At 35.0% G+C, this 16,909-nt stretch overlaps 1 protein-coding gene across 1 annotated transcript in view; it reads right to left on the minus strand.

Moving 5' to 3' along the window:
- Positions 1-16,513, minus strand: part of LOC107728240 (ephrin type-A receptor 3-like) — a 96,670-nt gene extending 80,157 nt beyond the window's left edge. Inside the window, exons 1-2 of the mRNA XM_016538351.1 lie at positions 16,311-16,513; positions 6,995-7,059 (exon numbers count right to left, since the gene is read on the minus strand). Coding sequence (XP_016393837.1) covers positions 6,995-7,059; positions 16,311-16,395 — 150 coding nt within the window. The 5' untranslated portion in view covers positions 16,396-16,513. The remainder of the gene's footprint in view (positions 1-6,994; positions 7,060-16,310) is intronic.
- Between the last annotated feature and the right edge of the window lie 396 nt (positions 16,514-16,909).

A 16,909-nucleotide genomic window follows, 5' to 3' on the forward strand; every position in this document is an offset into this window, starting at 1 on the left:
TTTTTTTTTTTTTTTACTTGCTTAAGCAGACTTTCACTGGAAGATCATGATAATTAAACATTGCATGGTCAATTATTTTTAAAATGAACTGCAACACATGCAACATAGACAGTAGATGTGATTTTTCCTTTATGCCATTTTTTTAAAACTTAATTCCAGGATTCGTTTTAACTAGACCTCTTCTTCAGCTCACTTACCAATGGTTAAGTGATAGGTAGGCCAGTTCAAATAATTTTTTTCATCTTCACGTTTTAAGCTGATTAAGAGAAAATCATTGGAATTCTGCAGAATGGATTGAAACATGATCAAATATGTGCAATGCACCTTTAGTACAAGCTGAAAGCATGATTAAATTAGCCAAAGTATTTAATAAACGAACAAGCAAAACGCAGTACAGTATGAGATGTTATAATTACAGAACAATGGAATCTGCTTCTGATATAGTGTTTATGAACTTGCGAAGCGAACAAATATGATGCAAACTGAAATAAATCAATGGAAATTTCAGCTGGTCATTTGTCCCTGCTGCATTTTGTGAGCTATTTACAGAGCCAACTTGCGTTCACCAGCATAGCTGATGCTTCAAATGAAGTCCAGGTGCCTGAGCTGTGCCGCATTATCAAACTGAATAGAAAATGACCGTACTGAAACCACGGCTGCCAAAATAAATGAAACGTCATATAAGATGTGTAAATCAAACACACTTGAGAATAGTGCATTACATGGACTGTCTGCTGCCATGAATGACATCATCACAGCACAAGCCAATCTCCTTCAAATAACTTTACTTTATAACACATACCACCCGGTCATAGAGAGAAAAAAACTGTAAAAGCCATGTCTGGATATCTCTTTTACGGACAGCAGCTTCTAAAGGCCGCATTGATTTCTCAAAGAGTGCCAGGCTACGATTGGACAACAATCTGAATTTTCTTCTCCACAGCGGGAGACGTCAGCCCTGCGCTTTGCAACTTAACACTCGACGGGCAGACTGAAGATGACTTTAGGTTTCTCCGAATATCACTTTACAATAGTAATCCCCCTCCAGCAAGGAAAGCAGCAGAGAAACGAGGAAATCAGCAGTTGGCAGGGCTGCGGCCCAACTCCCCCCTGTGTACACTCAGTGTGTACACAGGCCAACTGGTACTTTAAACTAATAGATTCCCTGGCACTTGTGGACAAAGTGGAGCAGAGCTTATGTTTCAGACAGATATGTAATAAAATTATAATCCTCCTCTCGCTCGTATTACAACGGAATTGCATTAGTTAGTGAAGACTGACATATACTGCTGGCATTGCATGCACTTTTCCTGAATAGGTGCACGCGGTTTCTCTATCAAATCTCACTCTCTTCATTATGATGGACAAAATTAGAGCGGATTCTGTTCGCGAGGGCTCCATTAGAGTCTGAACGGCAGGATGCCGGAGAGGGCACGGAGGAAAAGACGTACTTATGTGTACACAGGAGATCTAGCAGAGGAAATGAGTATCTGGAGGAGATAGATGGCTGCTCGCTGTCAAGTACACATTTGTACTAATTGACACAAACAAAGCTCTGACTGAGCTCAGACGACTGTGCTCTGAGGGCTTGATACCACTACAAATTCACTTTGTTCCAAGCTTGAGTGGAATAAAAGTGTAAGTGACACAATTTAACTGAAAATAAGCGAATGCTATTTGTTATCCATTCTTAGCACATTTTTTTCTCTTTTGGAAACCATCTAAATTAATTCGACATTGATTTCAGTAACAGTGTTGGGGAGCAAGTAACTAAAATAGCGTCCCAAATAACCTAATTACATTTTTTGGTAGCATAACAGTAGCTTAGCTGCTTTCACAAGTGCAGCTTTTCCAGTAGCAGTGAAGTATGACAAAACACTAGATCACCGAGTTTTGCCAAAGTGTTTTGCAAAATGATTTAATACTCAAACACACTGTCAAAAAATGTTCTCTCGTAAAGAGTTGGAAAGTATGATGCATTTTATTGAAATCACTTCATGTAAACAAAACAAAACACAGCTCTGATCCCTAGTGAAAAAACGTATACTTTAGCATACTTTAAAAAAACTGAATGTAATGGGTTCAAACACATATTATAGTTTAAATTTATATAAAATGCAATTGGCTAAACTTTAGAATGCTTTGTGACCAACATACATCTTTATATATAAATGTCATAATTACTTCTATTGTCTTTGAATTGAGGTTAAAGTTTTTTGCTGAATGCACTGACAAACTTTTATGGTAAATTTATATATATATAAAAAATGGATACTGTCATTTTTATTTATGTCATGTATTTAAATATATTTGTATTTACACATTTATAATGATTAAGTTACAATTTACTACATTTAAAATATATTAACTTTAAATGTAATATTGAATAACAAACTACTGTAAAAGATACAATACAAATACAAACTAAACTTTTATTTCATTATTATTGCCTGCAGTTTTGTAAAGTATACTTTAAAGAATTGAAGTACACTACAAATGTACATTCAATACAGTTAAGCACACATCTTTTTTTACAAGTGATTGCAAAGAAAGAAAGAAAGAAAGAAAGAAAGAAAGCTTCCAGACATATCATCTGACCTATTTAAAAAATGTATTGCCACCCTAAATAGAGTCAGTGAAGATAGCTACTTGTTGGTTGGTTGTTGTGTTGCTAACAACTTAAGTGTCGCTTACTAAATTGCTTTAGTTTATATGTAGCTTGTATTTTGAGAAGCTACAGTTTCAAATCAGCTTTCCAACACTGTTCAAGAAGCATAAACTCATCCATATTATATTACAAAGAAATACACCTCCCAAAACCAAATTGAAGACACAAATCGCTCCAGAAAGAAAACTGAAAAAGGCTTATGTTTATACGTGAGGCCCGTGAGCCCACCCCATTCCCACAATACAGCAGGAAACACTAGAAATGACAAGTGCTTCACCATCTAAGATTTCTTGCACTAGGTCACAACGACAACTGTACCCTATCAGTCAATACCTTTTCATCACAGCTTTTAGCACAGAGGAACCATAACACATTGTGTGCTGCCCGCTCACCCCACTGCGGCCATATGACGTGCTAATCCACCTTTATAGAGGGGGTTTTCTTTGCACTTTGTACAGCTGGAGACCTTTCACAGTTTCCTTTCAGGGGGGAAAACTAAATGAGTTTCAGCATCATGTTGGAAATATTGTCTTTCGCTGCAGGCGTTGGCGGAGTGTGACTTCAGAAACGCATAATGAAAATGTTGTGTTTGCTGCCTGTTTAGTCTCAGTCGATTATGCTACGATGCAGCAGATCTTCTGGCTTCTACTCCAGATTTTTAGAGACCAAAATAAGACGAGGAAGTAGGTTATTAAGGAATGATGATGAAGTTTGAGTCAAACCAATCTGTGTTATATTAGTTTTATTGCTTTGAGCTTTCTTTCTTTTTTTACTCCTTTTTGCACAGCTGACTTATTCAGTTGTTATGAATAATCTATTGTTTTGCATTCATCAAATTACAAAAACAAAATAGAAAAATGAAAAATTGTAGTATCTAATTTGTTGAATTATCCTATGTGTGTGTGTGTGTGTGTGTGTGTGCATACTCGCACACAACTATATATAGTTTGTTTAAAATATATAGTGTGAGAAAAAGTGAAATATTATTCAAAATTAAATAACTGGAATTTATTTTGTTACTGTACCGAAGCCAACAAAATTGGTTTAATATTATCTGTAAAATATTAACTTTACAATAAAGTGTCTCCTTTAAAGTGTCTCTTGCATATGGTTAGAGGTATGAACCAGAAGAGAAACAGTTTACAAGTTGTATACATACATTTTTAAAATTTATTTGTGTAGCACTTTTCACAATACATTTTGCAGTTTCACAGTTAACTTTGTCCTAAAAATATATTTTGTAATTTTTATTTCACTCCACACTTAATACTCCTAAATATTTTATTGAATATTTGTACAAAAATACCTACATGATACACATATGATAAATCCAATTAACATGATATAAGACTTTATAAAAAATTTGAAGTTGTATACATACATTTTTTAAATTTATTTGTGTAGCACTTTTCACAATACATTTTGCAGTTTCACAGTTAACTTTGTCCTAAAAATATATTTTGTAATTTTTATTTCACTCCACACTTAATACTCCTAAATATTTTATTGAATATTTGTACAAAAATACCTACATGATACACATATGATAAATCCAATTAACATGATATAAGACTACTCATACCATAATATATTATTTTAGTCATACCAATCAATCCTAAATGAAGATTTTACACTGTATGTATAGATATTTTTATATATTTCATATTTCAAAAACTGGTTCTGTTACACTAACCAAAGAAAATTATTCTAAAACAATGAAAAATATTTGCAGCCCAGAATATGTATATTTCTGGCCTGTTATCCAGTACAGCCACCAATACTCCCAGTGCGACAATCCTGTTATTCATTCAAAAATCTTAAATGGAATTAAAAACAATGCCAAGCCAAGCCAAGGCAGTGCTCAAGAGCAATTTGCACTTCTCATTCTGCTGCTGAGGTAAAAGAGCTTTGGAGAAACGAGGCATTCCAAACCCCAAAACTACAACCACCAATCAAGCTCTTATCGGCATCTCCACAGACGCCACAGCAAAGATGCTTTTTACAAATTCAAGGAACAATTGCGTAGAGTCTTCAGAGCAGTGCAACAGATCGTAGCGGTTCATATGGGTAGTCGTGGCGCAGACAGAGCAATCCGACTGCCTTCGGTAATGAATCCCAGGCTGAGGCCTGATGCAATTTGGAGAGGCCGTAATAAACAGCGCTGCGTGTTTAAAGAGCTGTCTGCGCAGGGCCTATTTATATTTACTGCGGGCGGCTGCACAGGGAGCGTCCGATGGGCTTTAGCTCTTAATTTGCTTTAACCGGGCCGATTTGTGCTTACACTGGCAGAAGGCGGGCGGCCCATCCGTCAGTGTCACTGCTGCAGAGGCACATTATTTGAAATCATTTTTAAGGGCATAGCTTTCAGGGCAGCATGCTTATTGCTCCAAACTAGGGAAAAGTCCTGAGTAATTAGAGTTAATTCACCTTCAGAACCTGATCTTCGCCGTAATCGCGACAACGGCTACACGTCGACTTAATAAATCCCAGAGCATTCAGCGCGTATCTGCGAGGGATTTCCTTTTTCATTCTAAATCGCCTTTATGGCTATTGTAGAGATTAACGATGCTTTCTCAGTTGAATTTATGAACATTTAGAAATTAATCTAGCAAATTAGTGCAATTACTCAATTTTCCATTTCATTTTTTTGTTTTTTGCTTCATCTTTTTCTTTTTCTTCTCCCTTGCTTCTAAGAAAGGAAAGCTTCACGTTTTACTGTGCCAACAGTAAAAAAGAATGAGGGGAAACAAGGTTTGGCAGCTATATGGAACAAATTACTGGATTACCTTTAGCAACTGCCAGCAAGTCATTTTAACACATAATAAAGTTTAAGGAACGGTTTGGTCCGAGTAACCCTTGCACTCTACATTAAAAAGCACTTAATATAAAATGCAAATGACCTTTTTTGTTTTTTGCTTCATCTTTTTCTTTTTCTTCTCCCTTGCTTCTAAGAAAGGGAAGCTTTATGTTTTACTGTGCCAACAGTGAAAAAGAACGAGGGGAAACAAGGTTTGGCAGCTATATGGAACAAATTACTGGATTACCTTTAGCAACTGCCAGCAAGTCATTTTAACACATAATAAAGTTTAAGGAACGGTTTGGTCCGAGTAACCCTTGAGACCAATACCTGTGCAGCTCGACAAATAAACATGGTTATTATCGGAAGTTGCGACCTTGAGGTTTTGACAACAGAAATAAAGTACCTATGCTGACAAGAAAACCATACCTTTGGGCTTAGTATTCTCATACATTATTTTATAATGTTTATAATATATGTTCTCTGTATTTTTTATATAAATGGTCAAAAGTGTGGCATAATTAAGTTTTTTATTTTTTTTTTATGTTTTTGAAAGAAGTCTCTTATGCTTACCAAGGCTACATTTATTTGATCAAATATTAAATAAATATATTCAATTAATTTAAAAGACCTTTTTCTACTTCAATATATTTTAAATTGTAATTTATTCCTGTGACCAAAGCTGAGTTTTCAGCATCATTACTCCAGTCTTCAGTGTCACATGATCTTTCAGAAATCATTCTAATACGTGAATCATTTTAATATGCTAATATATGCAAATGTTCTATTCATTCTAATATTTGACACTCATTTATTATCAATTATTTCTTGTGTTCAATTATTAATAATGGTTCTTCTTATTATTATAAATGTTGAGTTTTTGTTGCTTAATATTTTTTGTGGGAACTGTGATACATTTCAGGTTTCTTTTTAAAAACTGTGTTCAACACTGAAAATAATATGAAACAAAATATGTTTCAGTAAATCAGAATATTAGAATGATTTCTGAAGGATCATGTGACACTGAAGACTGGCGTAATGATGCTGAAAATTCAGCTTTGCATCACAGCAATAAATTACATTTTAAAACATGTTCAAATACGAAAGAGTTTTTTTAAATTGCAATAAAATTTTACAATATCAGTCTTTTTACTATATTTTCGATCAAATAAATGCAGCCTTGGTAAGCATAAGAGACCATTTTCAAAAACACTAAAAAAAGCTTAATCATTTCAGACTTTCACCAGTAAAAAAATTAATACAAATAAATACATTTTCACAGGTATAAATTAGTATTTAAATATAAAAATGTAATTATAATTGTATTGTCAAACCCTTAATTATTTTGTAAAACTATCCAAACAAAATCACTTGAAATTATCATTTTAGATTTTGAAACTTAAGTCAAAATAATAAATGCCCCAAAAACTACACACATCATTTTTGCTCCCCAACAGTATCCTCACAGCACGGAATGTCTGTTCTCTTCTTTTCCACTAAGAAATATGGATTAGGTCTGGAGCACTCACCCCATGGGATGGGGATGATATCCAGCCCAGCTCCCCTTGGCTTGCTTTGGAGTCCAACAGGTTAACTAGAAAAGGAGAGAGAAGGGGAGAGAAACAAATAAGCAGTTAGCCCTTTTTAGATCGGGTTTCACCCCCCGCCACACGTCCACTCGAGCCGGGATATGACTCTCAGTGTGCAGCGTCCCGATCAACACAGTATTTACTCAGCTGCACTGCTTTATGCCACAATCCAATTAAACAAACAATGGACTCATCCTTCAAACGAGTATTTTTTTCAGTTAGCCGCACTAGCTTTAACCGGCCGGAGAAAAGTTACCCTTGTTACCCCGTGCATGATGGGATCGTTAATGTCTGACCCATCGTTGATCCTTTGTGTTTCCGAGTATTATTTCTGTGATAGGCATCTTTAACAAGGCGAATAAATCACAAATGGTTTCTTTTATCTGACAGACACCATCCGAAAGGATTCAATATTTTAAAGCGATGTGTTGATAAGAGATTATAGCTAGAACAATGATTGTTTTGAATGCACCCATTTAAGGTGACGTTTTTACTGCATAATTACACAAATAAGTACTGAGCAATATTAAATACAAGTAGGTTAAGATTAGGGTTAGGGTTTGGTTTAGGGTTAGTTACTAATTATTGCATAATTTGCTGTTATGACTATAAAAGTTCATGTAACATGTAACTATGCCAGCTCAAAACAAAGTCTTAGCAAAATGCTACATTTTCTCACTAACATGGTATAATAACTTTAATTAATTAAATAAAAAAAACATTTATTTAAATCTGTAATGTTTAAAAGATAATTTTTTTCACAATGCATTTAGTTCCAAAACACTTCCGCAGTTAACTTTGTCCTAAAAAATATTTAGCATTTTTTCTTAAATAATTTGTATAGAATATTTGATATACGATATACATATGATAAATCAAATTAATGTGATATAATACATAACATATGACTTTAGTCATACTGATCAAATCCTAAATAAATAGATGAAATAAATAAATAACAATACATATAGTTATTTATTTTGTTGTTTATTTAATGATACAAAATATATATTTTTCACCACTTTCAAAAAATATATTAATTTATAAATAATAGAAATTGAAAATAAATATATTCATAGGACACATTCTTTATTTTCCCTTCATGTTTTGCTTATTAATGCTTTTCTAATTTATGCGATATAAATATTGGAAAATTCTCAGATGTTATTGTTTTATTTCACTCATACAATATTTAATCTGTATCTGTCTTTGTATTCAATATTTATTTCTATCTGTGTAGAAATTTTCATTTTTATTAAACACAATATCAAATCCTTGTCCAATCCAATCAATTAAAATGAAGGAAACAACAACAACAAAAACAAAGATAAAAATCAATGGAAAATGAAGGCTAAAACAACGAGAGACGACAGAAAGGAAAGGAAAGGAAATACTGCATTATTAAAAATGGCTGGCTGGCTGCATGGCGTGCTGCAGCCGAGAAGGTCGTGACAAGCTCTTGACATCTCAGTGTCTCCTTCTCTCATAACAACAGCTCCTGTTTGATTGAGCAAGGCTTCTTCAGGCACAGAGAGAGAGAACAAAAGCCTCCGTCGGCGTACAGTAAACGTATAATCCCAGCTGACATGTGGGCCACTCAGCATGGCGTCTATGGCCCCTACTATAGCTGTGTCACTCATTCTCCCTATAGCGACGGCCAGGAAACATCCAGCCAAACCACAAATGGACATATGGGACATGGATGACATAAACCTTTCTTTTCTAAAAGTGCTTAGAAACATATACTTTAATGCCAGCATTTATTTTCTTATCACAAAGCGTGACATGATGTCCGAGTACACCTTCTAAACGTAAGCAATTTGTTCCTAGTACCAGTCAGAAATTTGGACACACCTACTCATTCTTTAATATTTATTTTTATTAACTAATTTATTACTTTCCTAATTTTAGAGCAATAGTGAAGTCATCGAAATGATAAAATAACACCATTTTTAAATATGGAAATTTGGTAGTGACCAAAAACATAACATTAACACTGACCAAAAAAAATTTAAATATCTCCTATTTGAGATTTTTCTCTCGAACGCTCTGGAAATTCACACAACCAACATCATGAGATGCATAATAAGACGTTTTTTTTAAAGTACTGAAGTTAACATTTATGCTGAACACTTTTCATTGTTTACCTTTATAATTTATTTACTTTATGAATGATTATTATAATATTATTTTACATTATCATTACTGTGTAATGTATTTCAATAAAATAAAATAATAAAATTAAATTAAATTTGTAGAGACAAAAATCTGACAAGGAAGCAGATTTTTATGGAATGTTGATGGGAACCATGTGAAGTTTGAGCCATTTTTATCCAGTTTTATATTAATTTTATTTTCAGTATTTAATTTTCAACTTTTTTTTACTTGTATGCTTGCTATTAATAGTCTATTGTTTTTCATTCATCAAATTACAAATACAAATAGAAAATTAAAACAATTAGATGAATGATTTGTAGTATCTAACTGACTGAATTATCAAAAAAAAAGTTTTGTATTTTAGTTTTGTACAGAATACAGAATTTCATATGACGGGACAATTAATAAATTAAATTAAATTGAATTAAATTGAATTAAATTGAATTATTAAATAAAATAAAATAAAATTAAATTAAATAAAATAAAATAAAATTAAATTAAATTAAATTAAATTAAATTAAATTAAATTAAGTTTTGCCTGTGTGTCTACCAAACTAATTTCAAACATTTTCAAACAATTCAAAGATTTAATTATTATTTTTTTGTTTAAAAGGTGAGAAGGTTTTTAAGATCATGAGAAGCATAAATTCAGTCAGGTGCATCCATAATTTTGACTGCTAGTCCACATATCAGGGGCTGTGAGGAGAGTCTGCTACAAACCCCATTATCAAATTCCAGCAGAAAACGGCACCGCACCTGAGCGCTAGCCAAACAGCTGGCTGTTCTCATACTGTAGATGATCCCTATTAACTATAATAAAGCTATCTGCTTATGTCAGATAATGGCAGCTCACATCCAGCTCTGTTGGTTCCAATTTAAATTTCTCAATGAGCCGAGCCCGCATCTCAAATTGAGCCGGCCAGGGAAATTTGAGACCATAAAATTAGAAAGCTACATGGGTGAGGCGGATTTCTGCAGCTGTAAGAGAAGGAAATCACAGCCAACGTCATTCCCACCCTCTCCACCAAAAGTGGAGCATCAAGCAACGCATCCAACACAAAACAGAGGGCTGATTATGAACAGCTGATCCAATGGCCATCTCATCCAACCAACCACACCAGACAAGATAGGTAAATCAATACAGGAGCGAGACAATAATCTAAGATTCCAACCACAGGCCGACAAGGGCTTTCTGTCTCTCTAATGTATCATCCCTGCACTACTAGCTATTGTTTGCCTTTCATCAGCACATGGCACATTGATCGCACACATTAACAGTGCTGAAAAAGAGACAATGGTAATGTTTAATTCGCAAACTATCTAAGAACAGCTCAATGTGAAATGTAATGGTTACGTGACTAATGACAAATTACTTTTTTAGCTGAAGTGTGGGGCAACTGTAATAACGTTTACATTTTCCTTCACAACTCACAAACTACTACAAATCTACCCACCATCTTTTGCTATAATAAACATGTACAACAGAAATAGTACCACAATTATATTTACATTGAGATCATACTATTGAATTTAACAAAGAAGACAAGAAGTCTGTATTTAAAATACCCCATATTTTTTACCCATCAACCTAGAGATAAAATAGATATACACTTAAATTCAAATGCATCATAATTTCACTTTTATATCATACTATGGATAGCTGCCAGTAAATACTATACGTATAGATATACATTTAAATTCAACGGTATCACAATTTTACTTTTATATCATATTATGGGTAGTCGACAACAAATGCAATAGGTGAAATATTTTAGGTAAGTTGAAAAATGAAAATCCATTTAAAAGTATTTAAAGCAACATGTTAAGCTATTTTCCGCAAAAAAATAAAATAAAAATAAATATTGTTTAAAATGAACTCAAAATAAACTCAAAATAATCAAATAAATGAAATAAAATAAAATAATACAATACTTTTTTGAATATACTGCTACATGTTTTATTTAAAATTGTCTTTAAAAAAATGTTCTGCGGCAACAACCCACATGCTGAATAAGTATCATCACTCCAATATCGTGTTTGTAAAAAAAAAATGTAGTGTGTTGCAAATCGCCTTTTTACTACTCCTTTGTCACATAATTCTTAAGATTTCACTGTATTTGAAGCGATAAGGATAAAGCTCTCGCAGAAAATAGCCACTAACCTTGAACATAGCTGTGATCACGGCTGTCGATTATGATCTGATTGCGATTTGCATGGGTATAAGAGAACCATATGGCCCGTAAATGGCACAGTGCCTTCTCTTCTCGCCGTCCTCTTCACCTCTCAGTTAGTTAATTAAATCGGTTATTGAATTAAGATGAGAGTCAGGTGTCTGAACACCTCAGAACCGCCGGGTCCTCGGACAGCAGAGGAGCTGATGCCTGGCTTTATTCAAATCTGACTGTGGGTGTATAAGACACATGGCGGATTATTTTCAAAGGATTTTCGAGTGAGGACAAGAGGCCGCGATATGTGCGTCCAAAATATCCACTGCTGCTCCAATGATCCCTTTTCTCACCCGCACTAAATCCTCCCCTGCAGCTGGTCTACCTTCACCAAGGGTCGCCACGAACCCCAAAACCTTTCTGAGAGGTCAATACTTGTAATAATTCCCCAACTCAACTATCTGAAAAACCAAAAATAAACACATTCAAATGGAAAAACAATAGCAACTCGCAGGTCTTGCAGCTTGAAGCCATAGTGGCACGATGGCAATGAAGTATTAACCTCTACGCCATGAATAATTCAGTCGAGTCTCAGGGTGTCTGCCTCAGCCCTTTCGAATGCTTACAGCTTTTCTGTCCACCATCTCCATCCAAAATCCACCCATCAGCTGGACCACACATGTTAACTGTTATACTGATGATATGGTATGCATTGGATGCGTTTGTACATGTAAGCAAATTTCCAAATGTCTACAAACGTAGCGTCACTCGCAAAACATTAGCCGTCCCGTCTGGAAGCTACAGTGCACCATGACATCTCACCACACCATGTCGTGCTGCCATCACATAGTCTGTGCGAGCGAAGCACTGCGGCTTGCAAACTGCGCCATCTTGGCCACAAGTTAGAAAATGGAAACCTTAGTAACGTAGTTGTGTTGTATGATTTGTTAACATCTATATTGATGCTTTTGGCAGATGCTTTATTCTGGAGCTGATGGGCTTTGAGGAGATTTCCTGAGATATTTCAGGGAGACTTTTGTTGTTTTAGTTGAAATCGGCATGTAAGGACTCGGCGTGTAACTGCTGTAATCCCACATGCTCGGAAACGTCTCAGGTTACTTGTGTAACCATGGTTCCCTGAGGGGAACGAGACACTGTCTGTCGTGAGCGTACGGATGACAGGATAGGCGATATGCATCAGACTGCTCCCAAAAGTTTACCCACCACAAACATTGGACTCACATAGGCCAAGCTAAATGGCAGAAAGATTAATTTGATTCTTTAAACAGAAGTATGTTTCACTAGGCAGTGTGCCCAGATCCAAAAAAAGAAGATATCATTTCCCTGTTTTTTTGTTTTTTTTATGCCATGTGTTGCTTATTAAAAAAACTCAATTTTGCGCTGGCATTAAACCCACTGCTACTAATTGAGAAAATTACCATTATTATTAAATAAACTTTAAACCAGGAAAGTTCAATGTGTATATTTTAAGAAAAAATAAGTAAAAATAATTTTCATACTTATTTAAAAAAATAAGTATGAAAAAAAAATACTATTAGCAATCTCAACTATTACCCGAGAGACAGAGAAAAAGATATAAAACTTTGTTGTGAGCAAAAAAAAGGAGCAAAATATGAGTGCTTCGATGCTGTGTGCATCTACAGGACAGTGTGAGTAGGCCTCAAGTTACACTGTTGTTTTCACAGCCTATAGGAAAAATGCAGTAAAAAAATAGTCAAGCATATTTTTAGATTATTACTGTGCTGCTAGGATATTCAGAAAAGACCTACCTAAATTACAGAGTTCAATTGGTGAGTGTTTATTTATTTATAATAATAATAATAATAATAATAATTATTATTATTATTATTATTATTATTATATGTGGGTGTTGTTTATAGATGCTGTAGGCTATAGTTAATTAGCCTAGAGTTTTCAGTACTTAAATTGTCCCCAAACTTTGTAATCATTAAAAAAAAAAAATGCCGCCAGCTGTAGCTTTTAAAATGTATTATAATGATTAATTTTGCTCAGTTAAATTAAATTGACATAGCAACGTGTTTCGGGCTTTATCCTCTATCTTCAAAGACACATCTATAGGTTATAACACACACGTTGACCGACACGAATGAGGTCGCAATGAGGTGCGCTCTACAAAGATTTGGTTATTAAAATTCATTCCATGCAATAAAGACTTTGCTTTAAAGTTTTGATTATTATTTTTATTCCTATTTTACGACCTGATTTTAAGGGTTAAAGTGCACAGCCTGTGTAGTAAATCGGCCTATTTCAGCCCGAGCAGAAGAAAACGTTCAATCTGAAAAGTCATTGGTGTCAGGTCAAGAAACAGTTGTATGGGATAAATACAAACATTAAATATAAATACAAAAAATGAAAGGCGTTTCAAACTCTACTCGAGTTTATTTCCTGAACAAAAGGGGGAAATAGGCTACTGAGTCTAGCTTCGCATCGATAGCCTATATAACTTTTGAATATTGCCTCTGAAAGGATTTATGAGTCTCATAACATTTTTTTTCTGAATGAATGCTCGTTGTGTACATGTATTATTCTAAGAAAGGGGGTTAATATGAACATGACATTTATAGTTGAACATCTTTTTTAAATCAAATCATAATTCAATCGAGGCAGACTGCGTCAATAGGCTACATTAATTTCGGGAGGTGAGCCGCGATTTCCAAGAGGTCACCGAACTGGCCTCTGACGGTTCTGACACGTTCAATATTAGTTAATAAAAATATAAACCTTCCATTTTTATTAATTAAAATCATATTAGGAGATTATAAACACCACACTTGAACTGATTTGGCGACTGCAATCTGTAAAAAAAAGCACTTTGCTCTAAGTAATATCAATAGCTGTGGCTCTATACTGACACTCTCTGGTGAAAAACACGTCCCATTACATACTTTTTCAGCAAAAGGCAATTCACAGCCCATAAATCACAATAAGAGAGAAAAGCCGTTCTGTTCCACAGAACAGACAGCTAAAACATCACGAAATATTAGACGTAGGCTATCGCCCACCTCTGAGTTGACAGCACATCTTATCTTTCTACAAAGATCATTCCACACACTGATACAAAAATACCAATTCTAAACCCAATAATAGCAAATTGGCCTGAATATTTGTTTCATTTCGAACATAAAGTCACAAAACTAAACGAATCTTTCCATCTTCTGTATCTCTTCACTGAATAAGACTAACAAAAGTCTCCATTTCTTTTTTCTCTAACTAGACCAAATATAGTCAAGGCAGAGCACCTGAAGTTTTGGAAATGCTAATAAACAGGCCTGTATATCGAATATGTGACAACAATACTTACGGAAACTTTTCTAATTAGTATAATGATGGACTATAGCTACACAAAGGTTTACTGTCTCGTCACGTCTCATTTTTTTCCCCCCGAGCGACTATGGAAAATAAAAAAACTTTATAGCTCTGAACGGGACAAACAATGCTAATCACTGTGAACAAAACAGTTAGGGATACGCATGATATACATAAAAACGGGGTGCACACGCATTTAAAGCATATAATAAAAAGAAATAAAACATAGGCCCTATCCGTTATTTTGGCCTAGGCTACAGTGTTTAGATCCCGCCGCTTCTTAAAGTGTTTCACAAAGGACGTTTAGATGTCAACATACAAATGCAGTGTCCTAGAAATAACAACTGTTTTGTTAAAAATACGCAGATTGCATCTGTACCTAACTTTGCTGCCTTCAAATGTTGACAGGCTTAAGATTTTAAGTTATTGACTTTAAAGACTATTTCGATTGTACTGTCACTTGATCACTTTGTTTGAAATCGCATTCGTTTGTAGGCCTTTACTGTATTCGGCTATACAGGTTATCCAATAGGCCATATATGATTGGAAAAAAAAAAAAGAATATGTCAACACGTGCTATTATGTTTAAGTTAATAACTAATCGTGATGAATAGCACTAGATAACTGAAACAACGTCGGCACCAATAAACTTTAATGTAACCTATTACTTTTGAGTAACATTCATAAAATCTGTATGCAGCTTATAACAGTAAATATAAACACTTCAAAATATGCTTTACGTTAACATCAACGTGTATTGGTTTAAGTAAAAAATGAATTAATAATTAAATAAAAAATAAAGAAGAAGAGGAAGAAGAAGAGGAAGAGGCTATTTGAATATGTGACAGACACCCGATGGCAGGTAAATATCTGCTTACCCAATGGGCGCATTTGAAGCAAAGTATATCCGATAAGTTTAAGTATTTCACGTAATAAAACAAAAGCGCAGTGCAACTGAATAAAGTCGGCGCACAAACTTACAGCGCATGTATATACAGTACGCCTTATAGCTAGACTCCATACAAAATAGCGACAAAATAATTTAAGCAATTTAATAAATCAAATGGACAAAGAGTCTTCACATATAGCCTAGTTTAAGATTATGCGGTACGCTCAGTTGATTTTCGGACTGGATTTTGCGCTCAGTCGTTGCGCGTTCGTGATCGGTCGATCGTTTCTAAACATGCTTTTATCATGTAGCTCAAGCGACCCTAACAAACAACAATAAACAGTACTAAAAGTTTAATCTGCAGCAATACCTTTGCATCAATTTCTCGCGCAAGCAATTCAATGCGTTTTGCGCAGAACTGCGATATTTGGAGCTGTTCTGACATAAAGTGAACGGGCGAGCGTTTAAGCAATATGGTCGAATTCGCCGCGGCTTATTGGATGAGCTTCGGAGGTAAAGCAGGTAACTATTCACTTCGATTTCATTTTGCCCTGTCAAAGCTGAGCAGAAATAAAACCCTGTCTGGTCCAGCGCAAGTCATTTGGCAGTATTGTAAAGAGAGAGTCTATGACACGCTACAGTATTAGCAGAGATGAGGTAGGCTATAATGCGTCTCTTACTCCAGACGTTATCTTACCTTCATTGGATGGATGAATAATGAATTCTGCGATGGAAATAAACGTGAAGAGAAAAAGGAAAAGTATTAAGGTTTTGCAATCCATGATAGCAGTTGAAGGGGCAAAACAAGGTACATAACTCCATGAAGCATGCCACTCATGTGAGGGCTTCAGTTCCGACACAAGTTACCATTCTCGGCTCAGAGGCTGATGTCAAGTTTGACACCGGAGACGAGGAGGAGTCTGTCTCTCTCTCTCTCTCTCTCTCTCTCTCTCTCTCCCCTTTTTCGCTGGGTCCTACACACCAGACAGCGCCGTTTATTAGACTGGCAGGTTCAACAGAGGTCATGTCATCTCTCGGAAATTGAAGGGAACACAAAAACACAAGAGGCACTTCCTTTGCCTAAAAAACAGCACTAAGCTCTACACATTTATCACAAAACCTTGAGCTACAACACATGGCATTCTTTGGGCAAATAAATGCAGTGGCGGCTCGTCGGGGGAGGCAGGGGAGGCACAGCCTCCCCATAATTTTAAGGTGAAAATGGGAGGAGGACGATTTAATGTTAATAAAATTCACAATTCATTTCAGTTCATGTCTCAGAATGTGTATTTTTTC

This window comes from Sinocyclocheilus rhinocerous, unplaced genomic scaffold, assembly GCF_001515625.1.
Source record: "Sinocyclocheilus rhinocerous isolate Xijiao unplaced genomic scaffold, SAMN03320098_v1.1 scaffold2021, whole genome shotgun sequence".
NCBI lineage: Eukaryota > Metazoa > Chordata > Actinopteri > Cypriniformes > Cyprinidae > Sinocyclocheilus > Sinocyclocheilus rhinocerous.